Here is a 12,853-nt window from a genome sequence, read left to right as displayed (position 1 = left end):
ACGCTGTTTCAGAGTGACCATCCTCCCATAACTAACTAGCCACAGTCTGTGTTCGTTCACCATATTTACTTGAAATTTTGCTAAAATCTGGGTTAGGAAAAAAAAAAACTCCCACAAAATAAAGTAAAATCTAATAGTTGAATGAAAATTGAATTTTATTAACCCCACGCCTCGATTTGTACTTCTGTAGAGGCTGGTGTGTGAAAGGTAGGCTCCTAAAGACAGCAGTTCACCCGGTCACATCTACCCGTGATTAGTGTGGATTGGGAGACAACAACTCACTGCAGTTTGCACCCACAGGACGTCACTCACTGCAGTCTGCCCCACGGGACGTCACTCACTGCAGTCTGCCCCACGGGACGTCACTCACTGCAGTCTGCCCCACGGGACATCACGGGACATTCATACAAGTAAATAAAATATGAAACAATGAAAAGTCTTTCCTGGAGCTGGCAGGATAGCTCAGTGGGTAGAAGTACTTGCTGTCAACCCTGACAACCTGAGTTTGATCTCCAGGACCCACACGGTGGAAGGAGAGCATTGGTTCTTGCAAGTCATTCTTTCCATACACGTCCCACGTGCTCATACACGCGCACACACACACAAGTCATTCTTTCCATACACATGTCCCACGTGCTCATACACACACACACACACACACACACGTCATTCTTTCCATACACATGTCCCACGTGCTCATACACGCACACACACACACGTCATTCTTTCCATATATATGTCCCACGTGCTCATACACGCACATACACACACACACACACACACACACACAATAATAAAAACATTCTTTTAGTTTTTCTGCTGGGTGTAGCTCAGTTGGTAGAATGCTGGGCTAGTGTGCATTAGGCCTGGGCTTGGTCCCCAGTACCACGTACACCAGACTGGTGGCACTCGGGCCTGTAATCCTAATCCTGTAGAAGAGGAAGAAGGGGGCGGGCGGGGTCAGTTCAAGGTTACCTTTAGCCTCAGCTTGTTTCTGGCCCACGTGGGCTTCCTGAGTCCTTGTACCCAACAGTTAAGTCTTTCCCAAACCAGCCAGTTTGAAGGCAAACTTCTTTCTCTCATAGTGTCCTTCATGATGTACCATGGACTGTTCCCTCCTCTGTGTGTACGGTCAGACCCAGGCTGTCTCCTGTCCCTTCCTCTGTGTGTATGGTCAGACCCGGGCTGTCTCCTGTCCCTCTATTGTCCCTTCCTCTGTGTGTACGGTCAGACCCGGGCTGTCTCCTGTCCCTTCCTCTGTGTGTATGGTCAGACCCGGGCTGTCTCCTGTCCCTCTATTGTCCCTTCCTCTGTGTGTACGGTCAGACCCGGGCTGTCTCCTGTCCCTTCCTCTGTGTGTACGGTCAGACCCGGGCTGTCTTCTGTCCCTCTATTGTCCCTTCCTCTGTGTGTACGGTCAGACCTGGGCTGTCTCCTGTCCCTTCCTCTGTGTGTACGGTCAGACCCGGGCTGTCTCCTGTCCCTCTATTGTCCCTTCCTCTGTGTGTACGGTCAGACCTGGGCTGTCTCCTGTCCCTTCCTCTGTGTGTACGGTCAGACCTGGGCTGTCTCCTGTCCCTTCCTCTGTGTGTACGGTCAGACCTGGGCTGTCTCCTGTCCCTCTATTGTCCCTTCCTCTGTGTGTACGGTCAGACCTGGGCTGTCTCCTGTCCCTCTATTGTCCCTTCCTCTGTGTGTATGGTCAGACCCGGGCTGTCTCCTGTCCCTCTACTCCCTCTCTGCTTCCTGATTCTGAGTTTTGGGCTCCAGGAAGGGACACCTGACACAGAAGACCTAGTTTGTACTTTCCCATGTGCACCCCACTGTGAGGCAGAGCAAGTCAATGCCTCCATCTCGTTTTTTTCCCTTTCACTTTTCTGGCCAACTCAGAGGCCAGTGTGGACACTAACATCTGCGTGTCTGTCTCTGCACATGTCTGTTCCTCCTGTATACAGGTAATTCTTTTTCTAGGAATACCTCAGCCTCAGTTGCATGTCTTATTGCCCAGAGCACAGGCCACAGTGCTGACTGACATCTTAGCCTGCTTAAGATCCTGTCCCACATACACTGCTTTCAAGGACTGTGAGATATGTATGTTTTCTTTAAAAATTCGTGTGAGTGCCTGCATGTGTGTCTATGCACCATATATGTGCTTGATGCCCACAGAGGCCATACCTGTTGCATACCATGGCACTGGAGTTAAGGAGGTTGTGAGCTGCCATGTGGGTGCTGGGATTCAAACCTGGGTCTTCTGCAAGGGTAGCAAGTCCTCATAACTGCTGAGCCATCTCTCCAGCCCTGTAAAATATTCTTTAGACATTAGCTATTTGGGGGCATCTCTGTGCTCACCGGGTGGGCCCCATTCATCGAGGAGGTGTTTTTCTTTTGCTGCCCTGGGATTCTTCTCAGGGACATTCGACCTTCGTAAGGGTTGCTTAGCTACATGCCTTTCCTGGGGCAGGGGCAATGCTTAGCTGCATGCCTTTCCAGGGGCAGGGGCAATGCTTAGCTGCATGCCTTTCCTGGGGCAGGGGCAATGCCACTGCTAATGCTGAAAAGATGACAATATTGGGATTAACCCTGTGAGCATCCCACCTTCAGATAACCTCAGCTGCACGGCTCTTCACTAACAGTGGAGACAATGCACCCCCAGACTCATCCGTAGCTCTGTCGTGCTCCACATCGGGCAGCAAACATTATGTGAGGTTTTCTTGGGGAGATGAGCACACATCTATTCACCCCAGGCAAAACTAACAGTCCGCAATAATGATTTCACTCAAGTCTGTTTGGTGAGCTTAGTGTCTTAGCCAGGATCCTGCTGCTGAGAGGGACATTGTGACCAAGGCAAGTTGTTTTTTTTTTTTTTTTTGATTTTCGAGACAGGGTTTCTCTGTAGCTTTGGAGCCTGTCCTGGAACTCTGTCCTGGTCAGGCTGGCCTTGAAGTCACAGAGATCCGCCTGCTTCTGCCTCCTAAGTGCTGGGATTAAAGGCTTGCACCCTTTAATTTAATTTAAACCTTTAGTTTAATTTAAATTAATTTAAACCATCATCTGGCTATGACCAAAGCAGCTTTTAGAAGGGAAAGCATTTAATTGAGGCTTGCTTATAGTTTAGAGGCTTAGTTGTGACATCATGGGTGGGAGTATGTTGACACACATGCAGACATGGTGCTGGAGAAGTAGCTGAGAATTCTGTCTGGATCTGCAGGTAGCAGGAAGAGACACTGGGCCTGCCTTGGGCCTTTGAAGCCCGCAGTGATGTACTTCCTCCAAGGCCACATATTCTAATCCTTTACAAGTAGTGCCACTTCCTGATGACTCAGCATTCAAATAGATGAGTCCATGCAAAGCATTCTTACTCAAATCATCACAACAGGTTCCTTACAGGAGCATGGGTAACTGATGATTGACTACACTGCAGAAGGAAACATTACCACTACCACTGCCCCACCCCAGCCACTGCTGACATCCTCTGGGAGGGGTGGGACCCATGAGCACCCCCTAACTCCCTACATGTCTTTAGGGTGGGCTTTCAGTGAGGCCTCCTGCTGGTACTCACCACAGCCAGAGTTCAAGAGGGCAGCAGAGCAGAGGACAGGTGCCACAACAGCTCCAGCCACCACTACACCAAGTGCTTTGAAATGCATTCCGGTTGTTGGAGGCTGTTTGTTCATTCCTGGCTGCTCAGCCCCAAAATAATCACACAAAAACTGTGTTATTTAAATCACTGCTTGGCCCTTAACTCCAGCCTCTTATTGGCTAACTCTTACATCTTAGTTTAACCCATCTCCTTTAATCTGTGCATCACCACGAGGTTGTGGCCTATCAGCAAAATTTCAGCACATCTGTCTTGGGCTGTGGCTCCATGGCTTCTCCCTGACTCTGCCTCCTTTCTCCCAGCATTCAGCTTAGTTTTTCCCACCTAGCTAAGTTCTGCCCTGCTACAGGTCCAAAGCAGTTTCTTTATTCATTAATGGTAATCACAGCACACAGAGGGGACTCCCACATCACATTCCGAGTTAGTTTCCTCAAAGAAAGTGCACTTCCAGGTGCTCAAGTGCAGGTCATTTTGAGAACTCTGGTGGAAACAATGTCTGATTTGTTTGGAGACCATTTCTCATGTAGTCCAGGCTGACCCAGAACTGAGTATGTATGTAGCTGAGAGCAGTTTTGAATTTCTGGTCCTCCTGCCTCGACCTCTAGGATGTTAGATTATAGCAGGTGATGTCACATTGGTTTTGACATGTTTTGTATGTGATGTGTGTTCATGCACATGTATGTGAGGTGGCCAGTGGATGACATCAAGTGTCTTCCTCTCTCACTCCCCGTATTATTTTGAGGCAGGGTCTCTCATTGAACCTGTAACTCAGCTTTGGGATCTGCCTGTCTTTTACCCACAACACTGTACCTGGCTTTTGTGTGGGTATCAGGATTTAAATCCAGGTCTTTGTGTTTGTGTAGCAAGCCCTTTGCCCCTTAAGCTCTCTCCGGCCCAGAGCCAATGGCCCTAAGACTGACAGATAAGCAAGCTTAGAGCTTCCAAGAGAACTTCTGGCGGAAGAGCAGGCTAAGGGTGCAGCTTCCACTGCCCTCCTGACCGTCCTCTGCTTCACTTACACCGGCCACACCTCAGCTAGTTCTGTTCTCATTCACCTCCGCTGCTGGTATTAACTGCCTCGTAAGTGAAAGCTACAAAAGTCAGTTTAATTTTTTATTTCATTAACTTAAAAAGTGAACAAAATGTGTATTTCAAATTTTATTAAACTTATTTACCTGAAATATATGTTTACAGAGAGGACAGATACAGGATTTCAAGTAACTTATGGGACAGTCATTATCTGTTAAAAATATTCTTCTTTCTTCTACACACACAATCTTTTCTTTTTACAGTATAAAAGCTAGATGCAAACTTTTGATGTAAACTTATCTCATTGTTAGCTCTGGTGATGAAGATGGGAGACATACTTGTTCACAGTTCAGTTAAACGACACAAAAGCTGTTCCCGCAGACACAGAGATGCCCGTGTCTCAGTAGGACGTGTGCTTTGCCTTCACACTTCACTTCTTCTTCTTCCCTTTCCCCTTTTTACTGCCCTCTCCTTGCTGAAGACTTGGGTCAGCACCTCCTGTTTTTTGTGTCCTTGTTTTTAGCTTGGGTATCATTTCTGCTACATACAGCATCACTGACTTACCTAAAAACCAGAAGTGAGGTTTAGTGCAACAATCTTGGAAATAAGACATAACATGTCACTGACTTGAACATCACCGGGTTAGAAACTGGACAGTTATTTTAAAAATCAAACTGCCGAGGACTGTGGTCTGCTCAAGGGGCACCTCCTGAGCAGGGTGTAAGAGCAGGAGCAACACTGGAGGCTTCAGTGAGCACTTCCATCTCCAACACTAAGTCTGAACCAAGAGTTATTGTCTTGGCACCAGCAACTGGCATGAACCTCAACAAACTAAACACAGCAAAAATAGAGCATCAATATACCTTTCACTGAAACATAGGGCTCTTAGCCTGAAAAAACAGTAAGCAACAATGAGCCTCGTTGTTAGGCCCAGATTTCTCTCTCTCTCTCACACGCACATACACACACACTCCTGCTCGAACTACGAGCTGTGTTTTTTGCTTCAACATACCAACCTACACAGCTTTGATGTCTCTTTACTGTCTTATTATAAGTATTATCTTTCAACATTTTTAGCTGCTTTTCAAATCAAAAGGTTTTATGTGTGTGGTGTGTGTGTGTATCAAGTTTTGGTCCTTTGAGGCAGTAAGGGAAAATGCTGAGGAGAAACGCAAACCAGAAAGCATTTCTGTGTGGTATGGGATTCCTCTCTGTATGCTGTGAATATGTTTTATTATGGTTAATAAAGAAGCTCTTTTGGGCCTATCACAGAGCAGAATAAAGTAAGGCAGGAATACCAAGCAGAGGTAGAGGAGAAAGTGGGTGGAGTCAGTGAGACACCACGTAGCCACCACCGGAGGAGACAGATGCTGGAACCTTGCGGGTAGGCCACGACTCATGGCAATGCACAGATTAATAGAGATGGGTTGATAAGAGATGTTCAAGAGTTAGCTAGAAATATGCATAAGCTAACAGGACAAGCAGTGTTGTAATTAATATAGTTTCTGAGTGATTATTTTGGGTCTGGGCGGCTTGTAAATGAACAAGCAGCCTCCGTCCACATTTGTGTGCTGCTAGCTGAGTTTTCACCACCGAGGCACTTTTCCCAGCCTATCTTGAATTAGAATCTGAAGTTTTTGGTAGCAAGTGATACTTAAGAACCAATCCATTTCATTAAAAACAAACAATTACACTGTCAATTTAGCCTGACGATGTAATCATTTTTACTTTAATAAAATTGAAGAATTTAGCCAGGTGGTGGCAGTGTATGCCTTATTTTGGTTTTTTGAGACAGGGTTTCTCTGGAGCTTTGGAGACTGTCCTGGAACTAGCTCTAGTAGACTGGGATGGCCTCGAACTCACAGAGATCCACCTGCCTCTGCCTCCCGAGTGCTGGGATTAAAGGCGTGCACCACCACTGCCTGGCCGGTAGTGTATGCCTTTAACACCCCTCTAGGCAGGCATATTTCTGTGAATTTGAGGATAGCCCAGTCGATAAAATGAGCGCCAGGAAAGCCAAGGCCCCTGTCTCAAGAAACCAAAATAAATAAGTTAATTAAATTAAAATTGAAGAGTTTAAAATAAAGGAAAAAACAGAGTGAACAGCTTTAAATTAAAATATATACATTAAAAATTGAAAATATTAAAGATGATATTATTCTCTGTTCTTGAACTAAAACCATCATCCTGTGTATGTATTCACGCATCTGATATGTGTGTAGGCAAACACATCAGAGGGTAACTGTGGAGTCTGTTCCTTCTTTCACCTTCACATGGGCTACAGGGATTGGCACAGGTCAAATACCTTCACCCTCTAGTCCTCTCCCAGCCCTCAGTGTTCTCTTAGTCCCTTGATCTCTACTCCTTGCCACTAGGTAACTACTGTCTTAAAAATGGGTATTTTAGCTTCCAGTCCATTTTATTTTTCTTAAAAATATTTTTTTCAAAGATTTATTTATCTCTTATATATACAACATTCTGCCTCCATGTATGCCCACACGCCAGAAGAGGGCGCCAATCTCATTACAGATGGTTGTGAGCCTCCATGTGGTTGCAGAGAATTGAACTCAGGACCTCTGGAAGAGCAGCCAGTGCTCTTAACCACTGAGCCATCTCTCCAGCCCTTCCAGTCCATTTTCAAGAAGCACTTCTATCAATAAGTATTATTGCATATATTCATCAGTAAAGAGTAGTATTAATATTTAAATTGACATGAGTGGTACCACACTATGAACATGACTGTTTTCTTCAATATTGCTCCTTAGATTCCATTTACTTGTTTGCTGTATGGGGCTTGAGCCCAGGACCCTGTGTATGCCAGGCAATCTACTGCTTGGCTTCATCTCTCGATTTCTTAAGTTTTCTACTTTGGGACGAGGCCTTACAAAGTTGCTCAGGTTGGTCTTGAACTCATTCTATAGCCCACACAGGCACTGACCTTGCCGCAATCTTGCCTCAACTTCCTAAGTGCTGGGGCTACAATGTGTGGTATAACTACCCCAGAGCCCTAGTCATTCGTTCTGAAAGCTTACGTGAAGGGAACTGCACAAGACAGAGGCTGCCATCTTCCTGTTTGAGTTGAACCCGGACTCTGCCTCTGTACTGAACATCACGGTTCCATTCTCTGGAGTACATTTTGTTTTTCTAACACCAACAAAAGAAAATAGACTTTCAGAGAGTTATTATATCAGGGAGGTAAGTATAAAACAGTGAGGAGAGACTTACATCCTACCTCCAGAAATGCGTTCAGTCCAACTGCTGAGCATACATCCTGAATCTCAGTAGCGGTAGGGTTTTCTACAGCCTGAACAGTTAAAAACAAAAACACTCAACAGCTGAGTTTTACGTGAATATTACTATATGGTTGTGTAAATCATTTCTAATATTATGACCCAAACACAGACCAAACCCTACTGTCCATTTTTATTAAGTCCACTTATTTTATTTTAAAAATCCTCGGGAACAACATAGGTGTGTGTTTCTTTCTCTTCCAACATAAAATATGTAAGGGAAAGGATACTATCAGTGTATCTCCTAGCACCTAGTATGATATTCTGAACACAGCAAACTGCTGGTTGAAGGGAACACATACAAGCATTCTACAACACCGACTGTTACCTCCTAAAGCTGAACATACAATTCCCTATGGCCCTGCAATTCAGGCATATATTCAACAGAAGTGCAAAAGGCAAGCTCATACTATATAAGCATAATCATAGTATATATTCGTCCTGCTTATTTTTAGTATTTACTTATTTTATGTGCATGTCTGTGCACTACATTTGTACAGTACCCATAGAGTCCATGGATCCCCTGGAACTGGACTTACAGAGGGTTGTGAGGCACCATGTGGGTGCTGGGAACAGGTACTTTGCAAAAGCAGTAAGTGTTCTCAACTGCTGAGTCATCTCTTTAGTCCACAGCACTATCTGTAAGAGCCTCAAACTAGAAACAGAAGGAGTGTGGGATCTGCAGTTCTGCAAAGAGATACATTGTAGCAGGGAAAGTTTATACACCTTCTACTCCAGGAACATTTAGTCATGTTGGGAGACAGTTTTGCTTCAAGACAACTCAAGAAAGGCAATTGTTATCTAGCAGGAAGAGGCCAGGGATGCTATCATGCACCTTAAAATGCACAGACAGTAGCCTACAACAATTATCCGACTCAGAAATGTCAACAGGGGTTGGAGAGATGGCTCAGCAGTTGAGGGCTTATGCTGCTCTTGCAGAGGACCCAAGTCCAGTCCCTAGCACAAGTATCAGGAAGTCACACCCCACCTCCAAGGGATCTGCTGCCCTCTTCTGGCCTTCACACGTGCACATTCCCACACATAGACACTTACATATATACACAACAACAGAAACAGAATACATCTTTAAAATACAAAAACTGTCAATGGTGCTGCAGCTAAGAAACTCATGCTTGGAGCAATTAAGAGTTAAACGACACTGGGGTGTTGCTTAGCAACAGAGCACTTGCTTGGCCTATTTGAGGTCATCCATTCATTCCCAAGCAACAAAACATGAAAAATTCCAGTAACAGTATGAATGAATTTCATAACTTTATAAAGATCTGTGAAAAAGATAAAAAGGTACACAGTGAATAACACCATACATAGAAAATGAAGAACCAGCCCAAGGTAACCTATGTTGGAAATCGGAACAACGTTCCCTTTCATTAGTGAGAACAGGGAGGAGACAGACAGAAGGAATCTTCTGGCAAACTCACTTTTCTTTCTTTTTTTTTTTTTTTCTGAGACAGGGTTTCTCTGTGTAGCTTTGGAGCCTGTCCTGGAACTCACTCTGTAGACCAGGCTGGTCTCCAACTCATCTGCCTGCCTCTGCCTCCCAAGTATTGGGATGTACCACCACCATCCGGCCAGGCATACTGTATCTTAAATATGGGTGCTGTAACTAGCTCTGCTCCCTGTATGAAAACTATTCAATTTATGCACGTACAGACTTTCGTTAAGTTTGTTAGCTACACACCAATGAATTTTCTTTTAAAAAATGAAATTTTTGAAGAGCATCTGGAAGCGGTTATCAAAAGTCTGTCACAGTGCCGAGATGTGTATTATCTCAACAGTGCCTGGGAAGAGGCAAGGTGGATTTTTCTCTTCGAAGTAACAGTCACATAAGACATATTCATATAAAAGTAGCTAATTCTTTGCTTCAGACCTCATTTGATTATAAAACTTAAGGACTCTAAAAGTCAGGTGGTGGTGGTTCATGCTTTTAATCCTAGCACTCAGGAGGCAGAGGCACACTGACCTCTGTGAGTTCGAGGCCAGCCTGGTCTACAGAGTGAGTTCCAGGACAGCTAGGACTGTTACACAGAGAAACCCTGTCTTATAAATAAAATAAAATAAAATCTGAGATCTCTCATTTAGCACTGAACATTTTTCTAAGCTTAAATTAGCAGATCAGCTCCAAATTAGAACTATAACTCCAACAACCTGCCTACTCCTGCCCTCACTTAGCGGGGCTTCCACATGATGGACTAATGGGTCTACCATGGAGCTACACCCCATCCCCACATCTACTTTCCAAAAGTACTAACTTGAAAGTGATTTCATACTCTAAAGAAAAAAAAAGACAAAACTCAACAAAGCTGCACTTAGTACAAACCTTTATTCTTATTTTAACTCACGTTAAAACCCTGAGTCTGCAACAAGCACATTGTGCTGTTATTGAGAAGACTGGCATAATCTTGCCTCCTTTCATTTACAAACAGGTCATTAAGAATCCCATTTCGTTTTGCAAGTGTCTTTCGTGCCTTTTAGGTCTCACCAATGTTATGGGAGGCGCTTCAAATCTTGGCTACTGTGCTCTTCATTCTCAAAGGGCAGTCGTGGCCGTAACGAGGCGACCTCCCCCAAGCCTTCATATGCCGACGTCACCCACTCACCTTACTTATGGGAATCCGCCTCCCCTCCGCTATGGTCTTCTTATTATTTAAATAAGCGGGGTAGATACAAATAAACCTGCCACAAAACACACAAAAAAGCACAGCTGGTAACTTAAGTGGTCATTTAAAGCGGACAACTTCATTGTCATCGCAGAGACATTATCTATTCAACACAGAACAAGGCGGCGACTGTGAGTTGACACAGCGCCCGTCAAGATTTCCCGAGGCTGGGACGCGCTCTTACACGACACGGAAAAACTCAGCAGAAAAACTCAGCAGACACCAGCGAGCCTCTCTGAAAGCGACCCTAGCGCAGCAGCGATCGTCACGGCCTGACTTTTTCTAACGGCAGCCACAGCCGGCCGCAGCAGCAGCGAAGCGCGGTGCACGGGGTTCGGCGGGGGAGAAAGCCTCAGCCCGGCGGCCAGCCTTCCTGGGGACCCACCTGTCCTGGTCGGCTGGGGACCGCGCGGTAGCGCAAGCCATCTCCACGGGCGTCCCCACGGCCCCGCCAGCCCGAAGCCCAGCTCACCAGCCGGAAGTTGACTCGGAGCTCGCCGGCCGACCGCCCTTCCGGCGGAAGTCCTACCCACAAAGCGGCCGGCTGCGGGTTGTCCCTCATAAATTGGTTCCGGCGCGGAGTGACGTGGCTTGAGCGGCTGTCTTCTCGCGAGAAGAGTGCAGGGTGGCTGGGGACCGGACCCTTGGCACTCAGGAGTGACCTCCGCCGGCTGCCCACCGGGTAGAGCGGACCGTTCACCAAGGGGAGTCGGTGAAGTTGAAATAATTCAATGTTTTACTAGCATATCTATGTATTAATTACACAAAACAATGTGTTTTACTGATAATTTCATATACACATATCTAGATAGTAACTCCCCAGTACCTTCTGGTCTCTCTCCTACTCCTGAATGGCCTTCCTCTTCCCAGTTAGTTCCCCCCTTTCTTTCCTGTCTTTTTGTTTTGATGACCCAGTGAGTTGTGCACAGGAAAATGCCCATCTCGCCAGTGTTTTCCTCCCCCCAGTGTTCTTCCACTGTCACCTGTGGAGAAATCCTTAGGGATCTATAAGCTTTTATACTTCACTTCTAACCCTTGTTTCCCAGTTTGGGTAGAAATAATTTAAATTTTAGTGTAAGACTAAAAGCACAAGATTAAAATTACCAAGCATTTCATCTTGAGTATGGTAGTTTGAATGTGATTTGCCCCCATAAACTCATTGGATGCGGTACTATTAGGAGGTGTGGCTTTATGGAGGAAGGGTTTCACTGTGGGTGGGCTCTGAGGTCTCCTGTGCTCAAGATACACCCAGTGTCTTGATATTCTGCATATCAAGATGCAAAATTCTCAGCTCCTTCTCCAGCACCATGTCTGTCTGTAGGCTGCCATGATGATAACGGACTGAACCTCTGAACTGTAAGCCACCCGATGAAGTGTTTTCCTTCATAAGAGTTGCTGTGGTCATGGTTCCCCTCAAAGCACAAGAGCCCTAAATAAGACAGGAGAATTTGGACTGAGATGCACAATTATTTACCTTTTTATTCACTGTTCTGATTGTTTCAGTTGTTACTTTGTATTTAACTGATGCTTCGATGTGGCTGTGTCGTGGTCCCTGGTTTCCCAGTGCTTTCTAAGGGCCCCCAGGAGATTCAGACAATCCTTGTCTTACAGACCTCGCCTCCTCCATAGAGATAGCTCAGTGTGTAACCTATCACTCGCCACTCACTCACTCACTGAAGCGAGACTTCAGTGGGGAGCAGGCAGCACCAAATGAGGGCCATACCCATTTTTATCTTGGTGTCAGGAGCAGCAGGTTTTCACTGCAGTAGGTCTGTTCTGGAGGCCATTCCTATCACAGTTCTCAAGACTTATTTTTCTAGCTCTCACATTTTGTGAGCTGATATTCTAAACAGATCTTGTGTGCTGGGCACAAGCTAAAGTTGTCTGAGAGGGAGCCTCAACTGAGAAATAGAGCGGGGCTGCAGGGCATTTTCTTAATTAAAGACTGGTGGGGGAGGACCCAGCACATTATAGGTGGGGCCATCCCTGGGCTGGTGGTTCTAGATTCTGTAAGAAAGTGGGCCGAGCAAGCCAATAAACAGTATCTGTCCATGGCCTCTGCAACAGCTTCTGACTCCAGGTTCCTGCCCTCACTGCTTTGGTCATGGTGTTTCAGTACAGCAATAGTGACCCTAACTAAGACAGCCTGTTGTTTAGAGGACTTAAGAAACTTGAGAGAATCTCAAGTGATAAAAGCACTTTAGACAAAAGGGATGTTTTTATTTCCTTCCAAGGGATGCAAATACTGTGGTAATCTT

General features: G+C 45.6%; 1 protein-coding gene across 1 annotated transcript; it reads right to left on the bottom strand.

The window, feature by feature from the left end:
* Positions 1–4,743: 4,743 nt before the first annotated feature.
* On the bottom strand, positions 4,744–11,122 carry LOC121443023 (signal recognition particle 19 kDa protein). Its single transcript, XM_041644707.1, has 5 exons — positions 10,981–11,122; positions 10,536–10,611; positions 7,860–7,931; positions 7,660–7,771; positions 4,744–5,191 (listed from the first exon to the last, which is right to left on the bottom strand). Exons 1-5 carry the CDS (start codon positions 11,019–11,021, stop codon positions 5,058–5,060), a joined length of 435 nt encoding a protein of 144 aa, XP_041500641.1. The 5' UTR covers positions 11,022–11,122; the 3' UTR covers positions 4,744–5,057.
* Between the last annotated feature and the right edge of the window lie 1,731 nt (positions 11,123–12,853).

Source organism: Microtus oregoni, unplaced genomic scaffold, assembly GCF_018167655.1.
Source record: "Microtus oregoni isolate MIOR12 unplaced genomic scaffold, Mior012 000098F_ref0000018, whole genome shotgun sequence".
Classification (NCBI taxonomy): domain Eukaryota; kingdom Metazoa; phylum Chordata; class Mammalia; order Rodentia; family Cricetidae; genus Microtus; species Microtus oregoni.
This window is presented reverse-complemented; position numbering and strand designations above follow the sequence as displayed.

Bases quoted from the DNA above. Each gene is read 5' to 3' on its own strand.
- LOC121443023 (XM_041644707.1), bottom strand. From the start codon at position 11,021: ATGGCTTGCGCTACCGCGCGGTCCCCAGCCGACCAGGACAG. The intron at 7,932-10,535 runs GTGAGTGGGTGA...TTAACTGTTCAG, and splicing joins GGCGGATTCCCATAAGTAAG to GCTGTAGAAAACCCTACCGC. The intron at 5,192-7,659 runs GTAAGCTTTCAG...TCTGGTTTTTAG, and splicing joins TCTTGTGCAGTTCCCTTCAC to GTAAGTCAGTGATGCTGTAT.